We start from the raw sequence: 21,933 nt of genomic DNA on the forward strand, positions 1-21,933 counted from the left end.
CGACCAAATCGAACAAAATGAGAACAAAAAAAAGTGATTATGATACTAAACTGTTGTATAAAGGGTCGTGAGTTCAAAACTTACCTGGACTGTACAATTTTAATTTCTATATTCGATTCGTGTACATTCTAGATGTATCCACATATGTCAAGAATTATTGTACTGGAATGTTCTGTACCTGTATATACACTGTATGTGTTCTGGCCGGAGGCAGTTCGCTCGGCACTCTTGTATGTGCAAGTGCTGAATAAACCTTCGAAGTGAAGCTAGTGCTCGTCATTCATCTAATTACACCTTCTACGTGACAATATTATAGACTTACTCTTGTGTGCACATTACAATCATACAACTGCAGTTTTTACAAAGTAAAACACATTTGTTTTTAACATGCAACCAGATATGCATTCTGGAAATTTGGCAGTCTATTTGAGAGCACTCACCGCTCCCACTTCGAAAACACGATTCTGTAAAACTAGCTGTGGCTAGTACAGTGAAGGCACTGTAGCTTTTTGTTCCACCTCCACAGGCAATGAAACCTTTCTCCCCAAACAACCACCACCACCGGTCAACGAGGCTGTGGAAATACGCTGGTAGATCAGTGTCATTCCAACTGAACGGGCCGCCTGAAATGATTAAAACCATGTAACTTATGGGCCGTTTTTACCCTCCTCCTCCCCACTATCCAAGAGCTTCAAGAACTACTGCTAGGTGGACCTGACCTCAGTCTGCTTACATTCGTTTGATAGCACACGCCTTCAGTCATTTTCTTGTGTACATTAATAGTTAGTATGTGTGACAAATAAATATGTTTTGTCCTTAATTGCGTGAATACAAATTTTGTATGGAGGCAAAGTGTTCTTAAGGTTCATGAGAGGAATCAAATTATAATCATCAGTAGCTTCTTAACACCACTTATCTGTAGAACTATAAAAAAGAAATAGTTGTTTGTAGTTGTTACAAAAAAATCTCAGAAAGTCCTTTTCTTATGATATTTATATGATACGCTAGACACACTTGGAGGGACATAGCCTATGCATGTGTGTGTGTTCGACAAATTGTTTTTTTCCCAAACATATTCGCTCTCATTGTGTACAATGCTGCTTTTTTGTCCTCCTGGCAGTCAATTTTAATAGAAAACAGGAAAGTCGTATTTATGGCTTAACAGTTTATGATTAGACTACTACTACTACTACTACTACTACTACTACTACAAAATCTGAACCGAGAAAAACTTTATAATCGTACCAACTGGTAGATTAAAACCATGCAAAATACTGTCATTGAAGCTACTACCCTCACAGACCTAGCAGCAGAAGAGGTCTCTCATAACCTGTATACGAATGACTCCAACGAATTTAGCCACTTACTTTCAACTACTTCAGTTCCAGATCAAAGTTTTCATTGGCAGTAACAATAAACAAGGTTCAAGGTCAGAGAGAAGGGGAAGAAGAGGTAGACAGAGAGAGGGTGAGGTAATGGACAGAGAGAGAGCAGGAAGGTCAAGATAGAAAGAAAAAGAGGTCGACGACGACGACGACGAAGGATGTGGAGATGGACTGGTTGGTTAATTGGGCGCGGGGACCAAACAGCAAAGTCAGTCCCATGATCTAAGGTGACAGAAGCCAAGTGAGGAACAAAACAAACAGCACACTCCAGTAAAGTGGAAGCGGAAACAGGCAATGGAAGTTTGGGGCATTGTGAAGAGTAAGGAACAGGAGGACGAGAGGGAAACGGTGGGGACTAGATTGACCTAGAAACACAACACACAATGGGTCACCAGCACAGCAACAAACATTTCCCGATATCCTAACCACACCATCATAACAACACAGTGGTGACAAGACCAGGGAAGGAGAAAGAAAAGAGGAAACAAAAAGGCACAAAAGACCAGACAGAATGTAAGGGAAGAGGGGTGTGTAGGCAAGGCCAAAGCCTCCATACCCAGTGTCAACGCTAACTTGGGGACACCAGTTCTAGAGGAAAATTCAGGTACTTGAACCAGGAAGCAGGAATCACTTTCAGAAGAAACCCAAGGACAGTTGTAACTGTGTGAGGGTCGTCTGCAAACACCTCAGACAAAGAAGGAAGATGGGAAGACATATTTAGCTTACAATGGGGCAGTCCAGTAAATATGGATCACTATGAGGTGGGTCCCACGACTACAAAGGGGGGAGGAGTGGGGCTCATTGCAGAGTACAAAACCATGGGTCAATCTAGTACAGCTGATACAAAGATGGCAGAGGATGGTAGATTCCCACTAGGAGAGGCACATCGAAGAACATCACATGTTGGGAGTCACCTAGACTGCACTAAGTTTGTTAGACAGGAGGGTAGTCCCCAAGAGTCAGCTCACAATTGAGCAAAAAAGGATTTAACATAAAGCAACAAATCCGCCTCTGGAGGGGGTTACGTGGCTAACCTCTCCCCCCCAACCCAACCAGACAACCCAAAATTCCCATGTGGCTGGGAACACAAAGGAAATCAACTGAACGAGCAGCATCGCCGAGATTGGTGAGAAGGTCATAGATGAGAGAAACGAAGGTTTGGCAGGAAAAACACAGAGCGAGAGCCTGTAGTCGACTCATTGAATCTCTAATTAACAGAACTTGGGTGTGGGAGTACACTTTAATGAAGCAATGGGCTCTATAGATGGCCATTAATTCTGCAGTAAACACCCCACATGTGCCAGGCAAGCAATGGTGTACTGTATCAACAGAAAGCATACCCCATAAGATCTGAAGATTTCGAGCCATCAGTGTACAAAAACAGTGGCATCCTATACCTTCTGTTAGAGGAGGCGGTAAAAACAACAAAAATCATTGCATCAGTGGTGGCTTCCAGTCCCCAGAAGAGATCCAACCAAATCCAGGACCAAGGAACTAACCAAGGGTGGTATGGTGGGAGGAGAGGGGGAAGAGGGAAGAGGAAGGTGACGACAAGACATGGAAAAGAGGACAATGAGGGGAGAAAGAAATCATGGCAGAGGGAACTGAGGCAGAGACCAACCGGTAAACCTGCCTGAGGGCAGACAATGGAGGGTGTCCTGAAGTTGTGGAAAGAGTGGAGTAAGAGGGTGAGTAGGGAAAGACCACACAGGGATGACATAAAAAATATGAACTGGGATCACCAAACCAAAAGGGGAGAGATCCCGGTGTCAACTGGAACACTGTTGAGAGGGATGGTGTGAAAGGAACCAGTAGGTAAAATAATACCACGATGGTGAACAAGGGCCAAAAGGAGCAATTTGGTATGGGCAGCTGATCCATAAACTAGACAGCCATAGTCCAGATGAAACAGAACTAATGCCTGATATGGGTTGAACGATATGTGCCCAAAGATGCTTGGGCAAGGAAGCGAATGACAATGAGTCAACCTTTAGAAGCTGGATACAGAGCAGTCAAGTAAGCTTGTCGTCAGAAAGAAGACCCAAGAAATGGAACTGGGGGTAAGGTCAGGCGTTGAGCTTGGAATTAGAGCTCTGGATCACTACAGACCATAGTATGGTGACAGAAATGCACCACACTCGATTTAATGGGAGAGAATTGAAAACCATGTGAGAGTCAATGCAAAGTGCGCTGGATGGAACCCTGGAGCTGTGGTTATGCAGACGCCACTGAGTGGGGGCAATCCCACATAAAGAAATAATACACATGCAGAGCAGAGGTGACCAACGATGGCCCAAGTCCGTCAACAATGATGTGAAAAGGGACACGTAATATCGAGTCCTGTGGAATGCCATTCTCCTGGGTCTGTGGAGAGCTGAGAATGGTGCCAACCCAAACTCTGAATGACTGTTGGGACACTAACTAGATAATACAAATCTGGAGGGGCGCTAAAGACCCCACTCGTGGAATGTAAGTAGGATGTGGTGGTGCCAAGCTGTGTTGTAAGCCTTACAAGGATCAAAGAAAAACTACAAAAAGATAGTGGCGCTAAGTAAAAGCCTGCCAAACTGTGGTTTCTAATCGAAGCAGATCATGTATCCATGACTGAACACATCTGCTTGTTCTGTTTCATTAAGTAATGGACTTTGGCTTGAAGCTGTTTGAAGAGAATTAGACCAAAAGACGATGAGTGCCACTCAAGATGTTGCAAGATATGATAACTATCACGGATTGTAGTGGCTGGCAGGGAACGGGCCCTGTCTAGTGGTAAACAGTAGTGCCAGCAGTGTGAATTACCCTATCAGACAGAGATCAGAAACGACTTCATCAATACAACCTGACAAAGAAGTTGCAAACACGACCTGGGAGATATATAAAGGCCAATCAGCATGATGGAAAGCTCTGCAGGGCAACAAAGCCATCAGGAGGCAGACCAGGAATGTGAGAATCAGTGGGAAGTGGTCACTATTGCAGAGCCATCGTATGATTACCAGTGTGAGGAAGAAGAAGGGGAGGGGAATGGGCTAAGGCCAATCATGCTAACTGGTCACCATGCATCATGAACGAAGACAGGATGACAGCCACAAATAAGAGGTCACACTCAGGTTGCAAAGAGGGAGATGGCACCCCCAGGGCCACCAGGAGGTGCTTCGTTTTGGCATTTACGTTTCTTCTTCTTGTTCTTCTCCTCCTCTTTCATAGGACAGGGAAGGCAATGTATGGAGTAAAAGCAGGCCTCTGCAGGATCCAGAACTGAGAAAAAGCAGGCAACATTGGAGCACATGAACTGTGGGCCTCACAGACAAGTTGTCTGCCAGAAGGCCTCTAGCCTGGGAGACACCGAAGGGAGAGGTCCCAGAAGGAATCTGTCACCAGTGGATGCCAAGGAAGGGCGACCCTTATCTGCCAGGAAAGAGGGAAGAACATAGAGCGGTGAGGGAGGGAAACACGAGGTAGGGGGAGAGGAAATGGGGGTTGGTGTAAGGAGGGGGAAGGACGTAACACACACACACACACACACACACACACACACACACACACACACACACACACACACAGGCAGGCAGGCAGGCAGCAGAACACAAAGGCTCCCCTCATCGATTAGTTGTCCACATTCGCCACAGAGGGCCTGCTGTACACTAGACAGCCAAAACAGAGGTACAGAATGCACTGCATGGGTGGCAGGATGTACAGCCTCATGTCACTCCAATAACAGATAACCTTGACCTTATCTGGGAGAGTATCTCCCTCAAATGCCCGAATAAAAGCACCAATACAGATGCAATTGTTCTCATAACATTTCTGAACATGCTGAACAAAATGAATGACCTATCGCTCCAGATTGTCCCAGAGTTCCTCAACAGCTTTACAGATGAGGTCCCTATGAAATAAGACTCCTTGAACCAAATTCAAAGACTGGTGAGGAGTAATGGACACTGCTAGCGACCCTAAACCTCCTCCCCACGAGTAGCAAGAGAAGGGTAGGATGTAGGGTTATAAGAAGCAGCATTAAGTGATCCACTACCAACCAAAAGAGACAGCCGTGGAAGAAAACCCAGATTTTGTAGCTTAATACGTTTCATATTCAAAGCTCCATCAGATCAGTGGCTTCTCCCATGGGCGCCATCCATCCACAGCAAGGGCTGTCTGACATCGCGGCCATTCCCGGGAGTTCTGATGCTCCAGAAATTCAAGCAACAGCCCCTAGTCATACATGGGGAATTAACAACTTATGTATCGGAAGTGTGATCCCTGTATTGTCAGAGGGATAACCCAGGTCGATACATAACAGTCTCACCATATCGACTGGCAACATGTGTCGGTTACTTAACAGGGTGTGATGGCGGTCCATGATGGGTCAGGAAGAGGGGAAGAAGAAGAAGAAGAAGAAGAAGAAGAAGGAGGAGGAGGAGAGGAAAGAGGGGGAGAGGAATATACGCCATAGATACTAGGGATGGAGTTCCTCACCAAATAGCTCACACTAAAGAGAAAATGTGAAAATGGAGGTCAAGGAAAAGGCAAGGGGAACAAAGCCAAAAGGATACAAGAAACCAGGTGGACAGCCAGGTCCACACAAATATTAATACCAGGAGAGCGGAAGGAGCGAGGACAGGCAGGGAGGGGCACGAGGAAGGAAATGCAGCCCAGGAACGAAGAATGCGCCGCAATAGCTCGGGCCCTTGCTGTGAGCCACACACGAATTAATGAAATAATATTTAGCCTTCTGGCGCGAGATGGGGAGGACCAGGACAAAGAGAGAAGGAAAAGGAGAGTAAGACTTATATCCAAATCCCATGTATATTTAGCAATTGCGAAGCATTGCCAGTTTCTTGATCTAATTAAAAATCACCTGCAAATCATGGATGATGACTGTGGTGCACATTAATACAGAATGAGATTTTCACTCTGCAGCGGAGTGTGCGCTGATATGAAACTTCCTGGCAGATTAAAACAGTGTGCCCGACCGAGACTCGAACTTGGGATCTTTGCCTTTCTCAGGCAAGTGCTCTACCACCTGAGCTACCCAAGCACGACTCACGCCCCGTCCTCACAGCTTTGCTTCTGCCAGTACCTAGTCTCCTACCTTCCAAACTTTAAAGAAGCTCTCCTGCGAACCATGCAAAACCAGCAATCACTAATGGAAGAAAGGATATTGCAGAGACATGGCTTAGCCACAGCCTGGGGGATGTTTCCAGAATGAGATTTTCACTCTGCAGCGGAGTGTGCGCTGATATGAAACTTCCTGGCAGATTAAAACTGTGTGCCCGACCGAGACTCGAACTTCGGTAGCTCAGATGGTATAGCACTTGCCCGCGAAAGGCAAAGGTCCCGAGTTCGAGTCTCGGTCGGGCACACAGTTTTAATCTGCCAGGAAGTTTCACAGTAATGCAGTTTTGTTGCAAAATTACGTGCAGGAAATGTATTTACGACAACACTGACCAACCCGAGCCTTGACTAACTCTAAAATTAAAGGTGTGCCATTTTCACTCTTCTATGTACCTTCAGCCAATCAGAATTTCGCACAAAAATTTAGAAATTCTGCTTTTAGGAGGCAGCCGTTTCCAGGTATCTCATGATTAACTGTAAGTTCCCTGTGGTTCAGTAAATAGAGCTCCAGACAAATTCTGTGTAGTTTTATTCAGTCATTTATTTCTGTAACGACAGTTCATCCTTTTTTTACAGTACTCAGCATGTTGGATACACCAAAATGGTTTCCACATGAAAACTATTTTTGTAGCCAGTATTTGTAGAACAGTGTTATTTTTTGAAAGTTTCTGTGAGCTCCTAGGTCAATAAAACGCATTTTGGGATTGAGTTAACGCCATTTTGAATTCAGTGCCTATACAAATCGGATTGCGTGTTTTGGAACAGCCAACTTACCTCTGGGAGTGATGATGGGCAAAAAGGGAAGGGATCCACGTGCAAGTTTTAGTTGCGTGTGGAAAAGCGGTTTTAAACCGCTCACCACGGTGTGCTGGTGTGTCGACAACCACACGGCATGCCCAGAGTTACTGGTGTATGTGTACAAGGAGCTGGAAGAGCTTAACGATCACTAGCAATGTGTTGCATTAGTCTTGATGGAAGGTGGCAAGCTGTACAATTGTGGAATTACAATCGTACAGTAGTACATCTGGAATATTTACGTTCTGTGACTTATGCTTGTCGCATCAAAGTTAGAAAGAAAAAGGGTATTTGCAAGATCACTGGTTGAAAACACACATTAGATACCCCTCTTCCACTTACTTTACGCGTGAACTTTGTAAGTAAGAAGTAAGTACAAAACATGAGATAAATATTTCCAGTGCCACAACAGTCTAGAGCAAACTGTAGCTTTGTTGCAGACATGGAGATAAATTCGGTATGAGTCCAGACAAAATGGTAAGATTCTAACCGCAGAACTAATAGGGAAGTAATATAAGTGATATGTAACGTACAGTAGGTCCATCCAGCATCGTCTAAACTGGTAAGAAATACTTTAACCGTACTGGTAAGGAAATACAGTATTGTAGAGGAGCTGTATTCCTTGGGAACAAATTGAGTATATGTTCGCCCTCACAGACTTTTGAAACAATTGTGCTGGTAATATGTGAGAGTTGTTCAGTAAACAAATATCCCATTTTCTTACAGCCATTAACATACATAGGAAAACTTCCTTTTAGATCTTTTAAATTCTATGTTTTTCCTGGATGTGTGCAGAGGTTCGAAAAATTCCAGCATATGGAGGAGGCATAGCGAGCCGTTAAAACCAAGGTGTTGTAATCGATTTCTTAGTTGCAGAAAAATAAACCAGGGTCAACGTCCATAAATGTTTCTGTGGTATGTATGGTACGATGCAGTTGACAGGAGTGCTTTTGGGCTATGGATAAGAAGAACTGAAGCATCAAGAATTGCAGAAACTGCGTTCCATAATGTGCCACGTTTGAAACGTCATATCCACAACCATGCTCCCAACACTGTGAATGCCGCAGGTGCCATTATTCATTGAGACAAGTGAATCACAATTCGTTTAGTTGGTTCTACAGCTGTCGGTAGACATTTGAAGTGGAATGACAAACTATTGAATATTCAGAGGTGACGTCCATGAATCCTCACAACAGACGACAAAATTTTAAAAAAAGTAATTTTATCTGAACTCCTGGGGCAGTTTGATACCGATGAAGGGGCCTTTCTATCCCAGATCATCACAGGTGATATAACCTGGGTGCGCCACTTTGCTCAGGATACAAAAAGGCACTTGAGTGGTAACGCTCACAATAACCTAAGCATAAGAAGTTCTAGGAAGCTCCTCTGCTGGCAAAATCTCGAAAAATGTATTGTGAAAAGGGTAAACAATTAATTCATAGTTAAGGTACCGACTGAACTAACTCTGTAGCCATTTCTGACATGATGGATTTGACAAGAATCCAAAAGAAATCTTGCTGAAACATGAAAACACTTACCAGAACTCAAGAACACATCACATATTAGGGTCGACATCACTGCTTCATCCTCCCTGCAACCCATACCAGGCGCCCTCAGACTGTTACCCATCTGGGTCATTTAAGAATTCTGTATGTGGGGACGATCTTTGAAGAAGATGAATGTGTAATTCGTGCAGTGAAAACGTGGCTATAAGCACAGGACCAGAGCTCACACCAACAGCGAATACACAATGTCATAGAATATGTAGAAAAATTAATATATATAAAAGAAATGATTGATATTGCCACCGATCCTTACGTTTTGAGAATAAACATCTTCCGACAAGAAAATTGTGGCCTGTCAATTATTGAAAGATCTCGGTATTTCAGATTACTGTCAGCTAATTTAAGTTACATTAGTGTGCTGTTACTTCTGTTCTGTTGGGACCTAAATCAATTAGTTAAATGTCCTACATATTGGTGGTATAAGTGAGTGGTAATGGCATCTTATTTCATCTGAATTCTTTGTGTACAAATATTTATTAAAAATATTTGAAGCCAAGTTGTTAGATTTGCTTCACACAGGGAACTACATCTGCCTCAGCCAGCTGTGTTCTCGGCGGCCATGAGCTGTTCACATGCAGCCCTCAGGCCGACTACTTTGTACTGGTCAGCGGCGGCCAGTAACTGGGGACCCATTCCGCACAGTCTAGAGAGCCTGGAGGCGTACATGTAGGACACCAGCTTTGCCAGCACGGGGCCCTCCACATCCGGGATGGTGAGCTGGTCACTGCCGTTGTCCAGCATGGAGGCCAAGACGGGGCTCCTGGCCGCCACGACAGCCCTGTGTGCGACCAGCCGCGTGTTGCCAGACACCAGCTCCACCATGCCCTGGTCTGCGTCCAGCAGGGCGCCCAGGAACACAGTCGCCCTCCCCTGTTCCGTCTCTGGAGGTGACATGCCAGAAGAACCTGAAACACAGTGTTCTTCACTACTTCTGTATCCTTATGGCAAAGATGCAGTTGAAAGGAGCACTTCTGCACCATGGATGAAGTGAGAGTTGAAGCATCAGGAATTGCACAACTGAGGTGTACAATTCACCACGTTTGGAACACCATGTCACCAGTCCCTGTTCCAAACTTAGTGAATAACGCAACTGCTATTATTCATGGTGACCAGTGCATCAAAATTTAATTGGTTCTACAGTTATTGGTAAGCATTTGAAGACTGTGTGGAATGACAGAATGTTTTGACATTCATAAGTGTTCTCTAGATGACTTCCATGAATGCTCACAACAGACCACAAGACTCAAAGAAAAGTTTCACACAGGACGTCTCTCTCAACATAAAGCAGAAACGACAGGGTACACCACACAGAACTTGCTCCTCATCATGATCATTAATAAAATTATTTTTCAATTATGGAAGTGCAGAAAGAATGTGAAGTGTGTTCCAGTGAGTGGAATGTTGTTTAGACCTTTTCCCAATTTCTAGCTATCTATTGCTTCTTAGTGAGTGTGCAAGTGTACAATAGTCAGAGGTATCTTATCACATTGTGGATTCACTGGATACCTCTTAATTGTTTTCCTTGAATAAAGTGCACCTAAATAAAATAAACTCAATTTTCCACAGGAACAGGATATTCCCTTGGGCAAACAAATGGCGAAAGTTGCTACGAGACAAATGTGATGTATGAAATTTTGGCAGTGTACATATTCAAGTCCAGTGTCTGTATCTCAGAATGTACCCAAGAGTAGTTAAGTAACTACAGAAGTTTCACTTGTTGACTTTGGATTAGTGATAAATGCAGCTCAGAGCAAAGCTGGCGACCCGTATTATCACACTGGTAGTGTCGTAGTAGAAGACGAAGACGAAATTCCTATGGAGTGGCCTATAAACACTTCTGTCAAATCAGCAGAGCAGTAGATTGGGTAACTTTCATGTGTCGCAGCATGCCGGTGCCAAGTTCCCATTGGATATCTTCCTTAATGTCGAGCACCCATACGTACTTTCCTACATGGACGGCAGGCACTCTGAAACGAGATGGTGCATCACACGGATCTCATTTCTCACTTATTTGCTAGCACAGCACTCTCCAGTGGCAGCTGTTGGCGTGCAAGGTGAAAATGACTCATGTTTATCTATGTATCACACAGCGTACTGCAATGCAGGGGAATCAGCCTGTGCGTAAAAAAAATCTCACAGTTCATTGGTCCATCTGCACTGATGCATTAACAACATCTAATAAACTTCGTGCATAGCATCAAACATTCCACAAAGTTCTATGAAATTAATAAGGAAACCCCACGAAATATAGATAAACAAACAGAATATTCGCAGAAAGCAGAACAGGAACTGACGATATTTCGTTTCAGAGCCAGCCTACACCCGCTACCCTGCTCTACATTACATTGATGCTGTTTAAATGTTTCTGATCTTAAGACGCCCTAAAGGATTTACCAATTATGTGTCTTTACCTTGAACAAATTTCACGAAATTCAATGCGTTTTTCATCAATTTTCTATGGACTGGTGCCTTGAAATGCCGTACTGTTTCACAGCATGCAATTTATAAAGCTTTTAACCATCAATATCATTGCAGCGTGTTACTACAAATCATACCAAGAACAGAGAGCTCGTTGATGTGCCAGTGCTTTAAACAGCATATTTTCGTAGTTTAACTTCTACAAAAAGCACCAAACACGTGATTCAGCTGCAAACAAAGTAAATTCAAATGGCGTGTCCCGAGATCGCCTGTGGCATACAGGAATCTTGGACCTCACTCGTCACATTCCTGTCCTTAAAGCAAAAATCGGATGCATCCGATTCTACCTACCTTTGACACTTGGAATGCTCCGCAAAGTGAAATTCCACGCTGTCCGATCACAATACTCCTAATTTATTAATTTTTGTTCTCTCTCTCTCTCTCTCTCTCTCTCTCTCTCTCTCTCTCTCTCTCTCACTCTCACACACACACACACACACACACACACACACACACACACACACACACACACACACACACACACTTCAAACGGCAGGGATCGTGTTGAGTACGGACGCATTCCTGTGACGTCTGCCGAGAAGGGTTCAATCACCCAGGAAGTGTTAACAGTGCTGAAGGTTGTGAAGAGCGCCAACTGTTATCTACTACGAAGAGTCGTTTTCGACTGCGAAATATGCAGGAATCAACGTCACATGGAAAGTAGTAGTTTCTTCTATTATTATTATTATTATTATTATTATTATTACATTACCATATTTAATGTAGAGAATTTATCCATTTTGTGTGTACGTTTTCATGATTATGTTATTACTTATTCAGCCACTACACAAGCATTTAGTATAGGCTTAACATAACATAAACAAGAAAATCAGTATATGACTAAGTTTCTTAACGGATTTTCCTTTTGTAATGGACTAAACAGAGTATGTTCTGAAAGAAATTTAATGGCAACTACACTCCTGGAAATTGAAATAAGAACACCGTGAATTCATTGTCCCAGAAAGGGGAAACTTTATTGACACATTCCTGGGGTCAGATACATCACATGATCACACTGACAGAACCACAGGCACATAGACACAGGCAACAGAGCATGCACAATGTCGGCACTAGTACACTGTATATCCACCTTTCGCAGCAATGCAGGCTGCTATTCTCCCATGGAGACGATCGTAGAGATGCTGGATGTAGTCCTGTGGAACGGCTTGCCATGCCATTTCCACCTGGCGCCTCAGTTGGACCAGCGTTCGTGCTGGACGTGCAGACCGCGTGAGACGACGCTTCATCCAGTCCCAAACATGCTCAATGGGGGACAGATCCGGAGATCTTGCTGGCCAGGGTAGTTGACTTACACCTTCTAGAGCACGTTGGGTGGCACAGAATACATGCGGAAGTGCATTATCCTGTTGGAACAGCAAGTTCCCTTGCCGGTCTAGGAATGGTGGAACGATGGGTTCGATGATGGTTTGGATGTACCGTGCACTATTCAGTGTCCCCTCGACGATCACCAGAGGTATACGGCCAGTGTAGGAGATCGCTCCCTACACCATGATGCCGGGTGTTGGCCCTGTGTGCCTCGGTCGTATGCAGTCCTGATTGTGGCGCTCACCTGCACGGCGCCAAACACGCATACGACCATCATTGGCACCAAGGCAGAAGCGACTCTCATCGCTGAAGACGACACGTCTCCGTTCGTCCCTCCATTCACGCCTGTCGTGACACCACTGGAGGCGGGCTGCACGATGTTGGGGCATGAGCAGAAGACGGCCTAACGGTGTGTGGGACCGTAGCCCAGCCTCATGGAGACGGTTGCGAATGGTCCTCGCCGATACCCCAGGAGCAACAGTGTCCCTAATTTGCTGGGAAGTGGCGGTGCGGTCCCCTACGGCACTGCGTAGGATCCTACGGTCTTGGCGTCCATCCGTGCGTCGCTGCGGTCCGGTCCCAGGTCGACGGGCACTTGCACCTTCCGCCGACCACTGGCGACGACATCGATGTACTGTGGAGACCTCACGCCCCACGTGTTGAGCAATTCGGCGGTGCGTCCACCCGGCCTCCCGCATGCCCACTATACGCCCTCGCTCTAAGTCCGTCAACTGCACATACGGTTCACGTCCACGCTGTCGCGGCATGCTACCAGTGTTAGAGACTGCGATGGAGCTCCGTATGCCACGGCAAACTGGCTGACAGTGACGGCGGCGGTGCACAAATGCTGCGCAGCTAGCGCCATTCGACGGCCAACACCGCGGTTCCTGGTGTGTCCGCTGTGCCGTGCGTGTGATCATTTCTTGTACAGCCCTCTCGCAGTGTCCGGAGCAAGTATGGTGGGTCTGACACACCGGTGTCAATGTGTTCTTTTTTCCATTTCCAGGAGTGTATTCGATACTTCGTCAGTATACAGCACGTTTCATTGATTTAACTACATTGCTGCCAAAACAAAGTATACATTTTTTATGGACAGAAACAGTAGCTGTGCACTAAAATCTGCCCGTCAAGTAATCGTAACATATATGTTAATAACTAATGTTGTTTGTCACAGACACCTACGGTCAAATGTTTTGCTTTTAATTTTCTCTTCCGATATTTTCGTGCCCATATTATACATGATGTACTTCAACTTTAAGGATTTATTTTCATGTGATGACAGTTATTGATTGTAAGTAATCCACTTGCTCGTCAGTTTAACACTATGAATTCTTTTTCTTTTCTATTTCTATTTGGGCCCTTAAGTAATCAAATTTGCTCTGAAACTTTGTCTCCTAAATTCTGGGCGAAATTAATTTCTTTGGGTCCAGGGATCTGTGAGTGTTCTGTATGTAAAACGTTATGATATTTTTCATTGTTTGTAACATTCGATTGTAACTTTGTAAGTCGGCTTTATTGCTGAGCGTGTACTGTACCTATATATGGGCTTGCCAAGATAGAATTCCCAGGTAATCGCTACCTGCTGACAATGCCTTGAAAAATGTGCGATTGTTGCTGGGTGAGAGAACTTAATGTGGGAATCTAGTGGAGAACAGTCCTTGAAATGCACAACTTTAGTGGATTTCAGACGATGTTCTTGACATCCGACTTTATAAAATTGTATTTCTTATTCGATATCACTATCCACTGTACTATTGTTTGCCAAGAGTTTCAGTGTGAACCAATCAATGCAGTGTGGTGGCAGACAGAATACTGGTGAACAGTATATAATCGTTTTCAATTTTCTGGAATGTGTCATTTTTATGTAATATATCTTAGTGTCGGCGTTCCAACAATAACCATTCTGAATCGAACCAATCATTATTCGTTTCTTTAACCGATCAGTAATGAACACGTCCATTAATGTGAAGACGTCCTTTAAATTCATGAAATGGGGGGGGGGGGGAGACGGGAGCAGTAAACCACCTTACCAAATGGTTCAAATGGCTCTGAGCACTATGCGACTTAACTTCTGTCGTCATCAGTCACCTAGAACTTAGAACTAATTAAACCTAACTAACCTAAGGACATCACACACATCCATGCTGAGGGCAGGATTCGAACCTGCGACCGTAGCGGTCACACGGTTCCAAACTGAAGCGACCACCTTCCCAGTCGTGTTATAATGCAGTAATGGAATACAATTTGACTGTAACGCAACCAATATGTTACAGTTTTGCTGTAGAATGGTGACTCATGTACTGAATTCCCATGTACAGATTCTTTCTCTACACTATAGCCATTATAATAAGATTTGTCCTTTGTTTTCCACAATCCCTCACGATTGGCCAGTGATACTTTCCTCTATGCAGCAGCATCTACGAACAGTCTTACAGTACTGGTGATCTAAGCTAAACCGTTTATGCATATTAAAATTTTTGGCATTCAGATTCCTGTGTAACGAACTGTATTCTGTTTTCCAGCATTATAACTGTTTGTGGTACATGGACTGAATTGTCATTGTTTAATTTACTGGAATAACACAAAACTGAAAAATAAAGTTGCACTTCCCATTGATGTTACAGATTGATGAACAAAGAAACAAATGGGGGGTTGTGAACTATGCCACTACTGTCTAATCTGGTGTACTTGCCAGCACCTTGAACATCAGGTATTTCAGGTTCATAGCTACAACAATTTCAAGTCGGTGACCGAAATGGGGCGATTCTCTCGGCGTTATGCACATTTCTCTAGGATTTGCTTGACAGTAATTGAAGAAGAAGGATCAAGATAAGCTAACGTTCTACTCCATTCCTATTCTCTACGTTACTACAAACATACTGCTAATTTCAGACCTCAAATGATGATACCTTGCACGTGTATTTCCAGGAAGGAACTCCGTTTCATCACATTCGGTGGATCTCAGCTCATTGGATGCGGTGGTTAAAATGATAGAAAGGCTCGAAATGCGAACAGTGCAGTTGAGATGAAGTGCCACTGAATGTGTGCAATTATCATATTGATCCTAGCTCTTCCCTTGGATATTTAATTCTTCCACATTTCCCAGAGGTGATTTCACAACACTTGTTTTGCTAGTGATTACAGCGACATGAACGCCACGATTTCTGACTTATCAGCACGATTGACTGGTCGTATATTTTTGTATTTCTGTATAAATGACTCCACTATGTTCCCAATATTGGAGCAACTGTCATTTTCTCGAAGTGTTCCGATCAGTGGTCTTCGGTATGTCTGTCTCCGTGTCACTACAAGTTTTTACTTTCTCTCACTTCAAATTACAGCTACATAAGCACTCCACAAGCCATCACGTGGTGCATAGTCGAGGTCCCTACTACTACTACTACTACTACTACTACTACTCGTTATTCCCATTCCACTCTCAAACAGAGCACTACAAGAACACTGTGCATCCATACAAGCTCCGATTTCTCTCGTCTTCATGATACTTAAGTGGCGCTGACAGGTCAGACGGATATAAACAGCGTTTTTTTTAAAAATATGAACCCCCATTTTTATTACATATTCGTGTAGTACGTAAAGAAAGATGAATGGTTTAGTTGGACCACTTTTTTCGCTTTGTGATAGATGGCGCTGTAATACTCACAAACGTATAAGTACGTGGTATCACGTAACATTCCGCCTGTGCAGACAGTACTTGCTTCGTGATAAATTACCCGTGTTAAAATGGACCGTTTACCAACTGCGGAAAATGTCGATATCGTGTTGAGGTATGGCTATTGTGATCAAAATGCCCAACCATAGCCCGATCTGGTCTCCCCCTTCAAGCTAGACGAGTTTCGTTCTTTGTAGTATTTTCGTTTGACGCTTATTTCGTTAGATATTTGGCCCAGTCACTATCAATGAACCACACTGTATAACCTTCTCGTTGATAGACATTGATGCAGGGCAAGTATGTGATCCCTCTAACTGATCAACTTGAAGAGCCATAAAACTGGAACTTTTCGTCGTTTGTACTCACGATTACACTTCCAACATGTAAAATTCCAAATGTCAATTCGCAAAACATTCGAGACAAATTGCACCCTCCTTTGAATAGTGTCACATGTAATCTCGTCAGTTCTGAAGAACATCTAGCAGTTATGCTAAAGTAAGTAAACTTTATACTTGATTATAAAAATCTAATTTATTTTTTATTTTCAAATTCTTACCATTTACAGGAATTTTCTTTCTACGTGAATTTAAGATTAAAAATATTTGATACACACAGACTAAAAAGCCCTGAAACTTTCCAGTCTCCTTGCCTTCAGCCAGTAGTTTAAGTTTTTCTCAGTATCAGTCTATTTATTCTGAACACTGTCATTAACTGTCTCTTTTATTATGTATGTCCGTTATGGCTTCTGCAATCAAGGAAAGTGTTACTAACCAAATACAAATGAGGTGATGGTAAAACTGAACAGCCTAACATTTTGTTGATGTTTACTATGACCACCGGCAGGCATCCCGATGGAGTCAGACGAGCTGGCATGGGTAGAACAGTCGACCAGTTCAGAAACACGCCATCAAGGGCACATGCATCATGTCGTATGGGCAAGCAAATTGATGGAAGGGTTTATTTGTGAGTGGCAGTAAATGTAGCATGCCTGTGTTATTCCCAGAGACAGACTGCCATGGACGTAGTCTAGAGCTTTTGCTAAGAGCCATCGTGTCAGTCGTTAGGCGTCCAGGCCAGACATGTGCTGAGTACATTGTGTGCATACCTACCTTGGTTCAGATGCTCTGCTTCCTGTGGTTCATTTCATATGCAAGTTCATTTCACTTACATGGTTTTGTTCCCCAGTTGTTACCAAGTCACTGTCGACCTGTGTAGCGTCCATACGGATCACGTTGAACAGCATCATTGTCACTAAATTGTCATTGATACTAAAACATGTCTTCATTTGGATTCACTGCAGCAAGATAGGCGATATTTGATGGTAAACAGACTATTTTGTGTTTTGTAAACTGATGTCAATAATTTAATGCTCTCAAGCAGCCACAGCTGTTTCACATACATACCCCCAACTGCGCCCCCCCCCTCCTCAATTTGTTACTGTCTGACACACTTATCACTGTCCATTACTAGAAGTAGGCTTGAGGTTCTATACTTCAATTTTTCTGTGAAATTTGTCTCTTAGGTGTTTCCATTTACTCATAATCTTTTTGCTGAATAATAATAATAATAATAGTAATAGTAGTAGTAATAGTAATAGTAATAATAATAATAGTAATAATACAAAATTTAAGTAATTACATTACTTATTACTTTTAACTAATTTTATATGATCAGAGGTTCTTATCAACTTAATTTTTAGAGGCATGGAGCTGACATTCAGAATAGAATTCACAAGCACTATTAAGAATTGTAGGGTTGACTACTCAAGTGTTTAGGGATTGCCTCCAGCCAAATGACACGACAACGCTTTCTGAAGATGATTTTCTGAAAACTGAAAATGATTTGTATAAAATACAAATATTTCGAAATGCATCTGGTACTGTGAGAGAAAAAACATTCCCCTATATTGCTCAGAAAACTCAGATACTATATTGTATTATAATTATTTTCAGTCAATCATAACACAAGCAGTTGCAGGAACTCGTTAGAAATTCATAGTAATCGATCTTTAAGCATATGGGAAGCAAAGTGATGATGGTATATTTCGTGGTGGTTGTAATGATGATTAAGATTGATATCGAGCATGGTGAAAATCTGTTTAAAAATAAGAATAAAATGGAAACCCAAGTTGTATTTTTCCACAAGAGTTGAACAGCAACCACACTAAGGTGGGTATCAGAAGGGTCTGTAACAAAAACCCGATAAAACACAATGAATTAATTACAGATAAAAATCAAGGATAAAATACTGGTGACGACACTGTTAAAATGGGGACAGATGACTGGCTGGATGGCTACTTTTAAATATCGAGCGATCGGGACGCACTGTGACATATTAAAATCACACACACAATATTTTGGGAAGAATTCTGGACATCACACAAAATCGTAAAACATTAACCACTCTCGTCTCATTACCATTTAAACAGAAGGTAAGTCCTGTAGGAGATCAAGATCAACTATCGGGTCATCATAATGAAACACACTAGTCTACAATTTCTCATATTGATACCTGTGGCCAGCATCTGTGTCATACTGGGGGCTCTTTGTATCGATGGGCAAGATCCTACTCTAAGCAAATCCTGATGTGCCCTGGAAACCTTGTCTTGGCTTTGCAAACGAGAGGGACCTGTACTCCTTGCACAATCCGATCTGCTGACCAGCAGCGAGAAGGGCACTTTGAGAATTTCTTGTCATGGCGTCATCTCACATGCTCCATTGCCCTCAGGTTAGCAAACAATTCCATATAATGAACTGAAAATAACTCTGAAAGCCCTGTCCTTTGGATGATGATGATGGGGAACACAACAGAACAATGGATAAAATCTCCCTGCTTAGGCCCATCTGTGTAACAGTAAAAATCTGGGTGGTGATGTAAAATCTTGTTCAATTAAATTGTATCAATATAGTCTGGGATACAACGCTTCTTGTAAGCAATCAGTTAAAAAGTAATCTGGGCCTCAATAGTATCCAGTGGATACTCTACTCCACGTCTCGTTTTAAGCCTTAACGCCCCAACCAGTTATTGCTCAAAGTTCTCCCTTGCACAGATCCCAAATGGTCGCATTGCTTGTGGCCAGTGACTGAACAGCCAACCCAGTGGCGGCTACGAAACGGAACTGTATGCTGGTGATATAGGAATGAACAAAGCCTTATGTGCTTGGTGTGTCATGAAAAGATGTCTAACAGACACTGGAGGCGCTCCAGCCTCAGCACACAGCCTAGTGACAGAGCTCGTGCAATAGGTGCCTGCAGACCACCTAAAACCTTTGTGATGAACCGCATCCAGCATTTTCAGATATGAAGGCCTTGCTGATCCATAGTCAAGCAAGGGTCGCGCTAAGACCTTATAAAGTTGGAGCAGACGTGTCTTTTCGCCTCCTCAAAACCTATGACTCCTGCATTTAAGGATGTTTAATAGCTTGAGACATCAAAGAATGGTATCCTCCAGTTTAAAACCAGATAAATTAAAAAGAGAGCAGGAGCAGTTAAAACCAACACAAACACAGACAATTTAAAATCTGTGGTGTAAGACCATTCCCACAATCGCCTGATAGTCAATTGCAATTGCTGAGCAGCTGTTGCTAGGTTGGAGGATGCACAGAAGATGGAGAAGTCGTCCACAAGCGCTGAACACATTATGGGACATGGAACTGTGGATGTAATACTGATTATTTCAATGGCAAATGCCATGATACTTAAAACACTCCCTTGAGGGATACCATTATCCAGCTTAAAACATATAGGACATTCCAAAACTCATATCTAAAACACATGTCAACAGAACCCCCACTATGAGCTGCAACAAAATAATATGCCTCTAGGTATGAATTTAGGCCTTTTGCAGAATACAGGGTGCTTGTATTCCTCTACACTGATGGAAAAGAAATCAAATCAGCCTTCTCTGGCGTCTCCCAATATCGGGAGGAAGTCGATTCTCGCTAGAATTGATCACAAGGGACTTACATGATTCGGCCTTTGTATGAGCTGTCTCACAGTGATGTTAGTAGAGACCAGTGCACTCTTCTTAGAGCTGCTATTGGTGGCTACGAGTTGCACCTTGAGATCCTCCTGGTAGTTTCCCATACTTTACTTGTGGACATGGATCTAGTGGTGGAGTTTAGGAACTTTTATCGACACCTCTGCTTACTCTGAATTATTCTCATCACCTTTGCCCACACCATTTGAAAGGTTGCAAGATTTGCACCTGCAGGGCACCAACAAACTGTGCGTAGCTGCCCTCCTGTTTCCACTGACACTCGGATTCATCACTGGCATGGTGAATCGTGACCAATTTGATCCACCCAGTCGTGGACACTGTCCTAATGCTCAAAAAACAGCAAACTCTCTGCAATCATCCAATTAGCCATTCTGAACAACCCTCTCAGCAACTTCTTGCAGGATTCTGAAAGGGTAGTGGTTGGTACCATGAAGATTTTCGTTGATCCTCCATTGAGTACTGTTTGCAAGGGCAGGTAGAGAGAGGTCCATGGCGGTAGATGAACCCAATGCAGCACTAAAATGTGTAGCTTGACCCGTGATCATCAGTATGATATCTGTAGTGTATGTCCAATCCTTAAGTATCCAAACTTGGGACAAATGATGTTAAGAGCCCCATGGTGCACTGTGTGCATTAGAGTCCTCTGTAATCATTCGTTGTTTGATATGGGTACGGGGACAAAACAGCAAGCTCATCAGGAATCAAGAGAGGAACAACACGAACAGCACAGCCCAGTCAAGGGGAAAGGATAACATCCAAACAAAGAGGGAATAGGGACATCAGGGTAGCAAGGAGAGGAAAGAACAAAAGGGGGTGGGTGGAAATTGGGAGAGCAGGGGTGCCCCAGAAATGCTACATGTGGTGAGGCACCAGCACTGCCACTGACCCATCATGACATCCAAACCATGCCATCATCACAATGTAATGGGGACAAAACCAGGCAAAGAAGACAAGGCGAAAAAACAGCACAACAGATTAGATAAAATATAGGGAAATGGTGGAAGAACATAGTCAGTGTGGAGGTAAGAACAATTTCTCCATAACCAACATCTACACTGAGGGACTCACATTCCAGATGAAAATTCAAGGAATTCTACTCGAGAGTACAAACGACTTTCGCGAAGAAAACTGAGGACAGACATAACCACACAATGGTCATCCACTGACACCTGAGACAAGGAAGGTTGGGTAATCCAGCAAAATACAGATCATCGTGAGTGGAGCCCCAGAACTACAGAGGGGAAGAGGGGGTAGGGGCTATCATTGCTGAGTAAAAAACCATAGGTCAACTTAGTATGGCTAATACAAAGATAGCAGAGGATGGTAATTCCCTCTGGGAAAGGCATAGGGAAGAATGCCACACGATGGGAGGCTCCTTGATGGTGCGAAGTTTAATACATAGAGGGGTAGCTTCCTGAGAGTCATCTCACGATTGAGCAAAAAAGAACTTAATGTAAGGCCGCAAATCCACCCCTGGACAGGTCAAGAAAAACAGCAGCAAGTGGTCACCCCTACAGCCAGATGATCAGCAAGTTCATTTCCTGGGATAACTACATGGCCAGGAACCCAAAGGAAATCAACCAAACAAGCAGTGTCACCAAGATTA

The 21,933-nt window shown here is 43.4% G+C and overlaps 1 protein-coding gene across 1 annotated transcript in view; it reads right to left on the reverse strand.

Annotated features, from left to right (window-relative positions):
• Window positions 1-7,003: 7,003 nt before the first annotated feature.
• Window positions 7,004-21,933, reverse strand: part of LOC126281525 (speckle-type POZ protein B-like) — a 76,615-nt gene continuing 61,685 nt past the window's right edge. The window contains exon 2 of the mRNA XM_049980566.1: window positions 7,004-9,756. Coding sequence (XP_049836523.1) covers window positions 9,386-9,745 — 360 coding nt within the window. The 5' untranslated portion in view covers window positions 9,746-9,756 and the 3' untranslated portion in view covers window positions 7,004-9,385. The remainder of the gene's footprint in view (window positions 9,757-21,933) is intronic.

The sequence above is a fragment of the Schistocerca gregaria genome, chromosome 7 (genome assembly GCF_023897955.1).
Source record: "Schistocerca gregaria isolate iqSchGreg1 chromosome 7, iqSchGreg1.2, whole genome shotgun sequence".
Taxonomy (NCBI): Eukaryota; Metazoa; Arthropoda; class Insecta; order Orthoptera; family Acrididae; genus Schistocerca; species Schistocerca gregaria.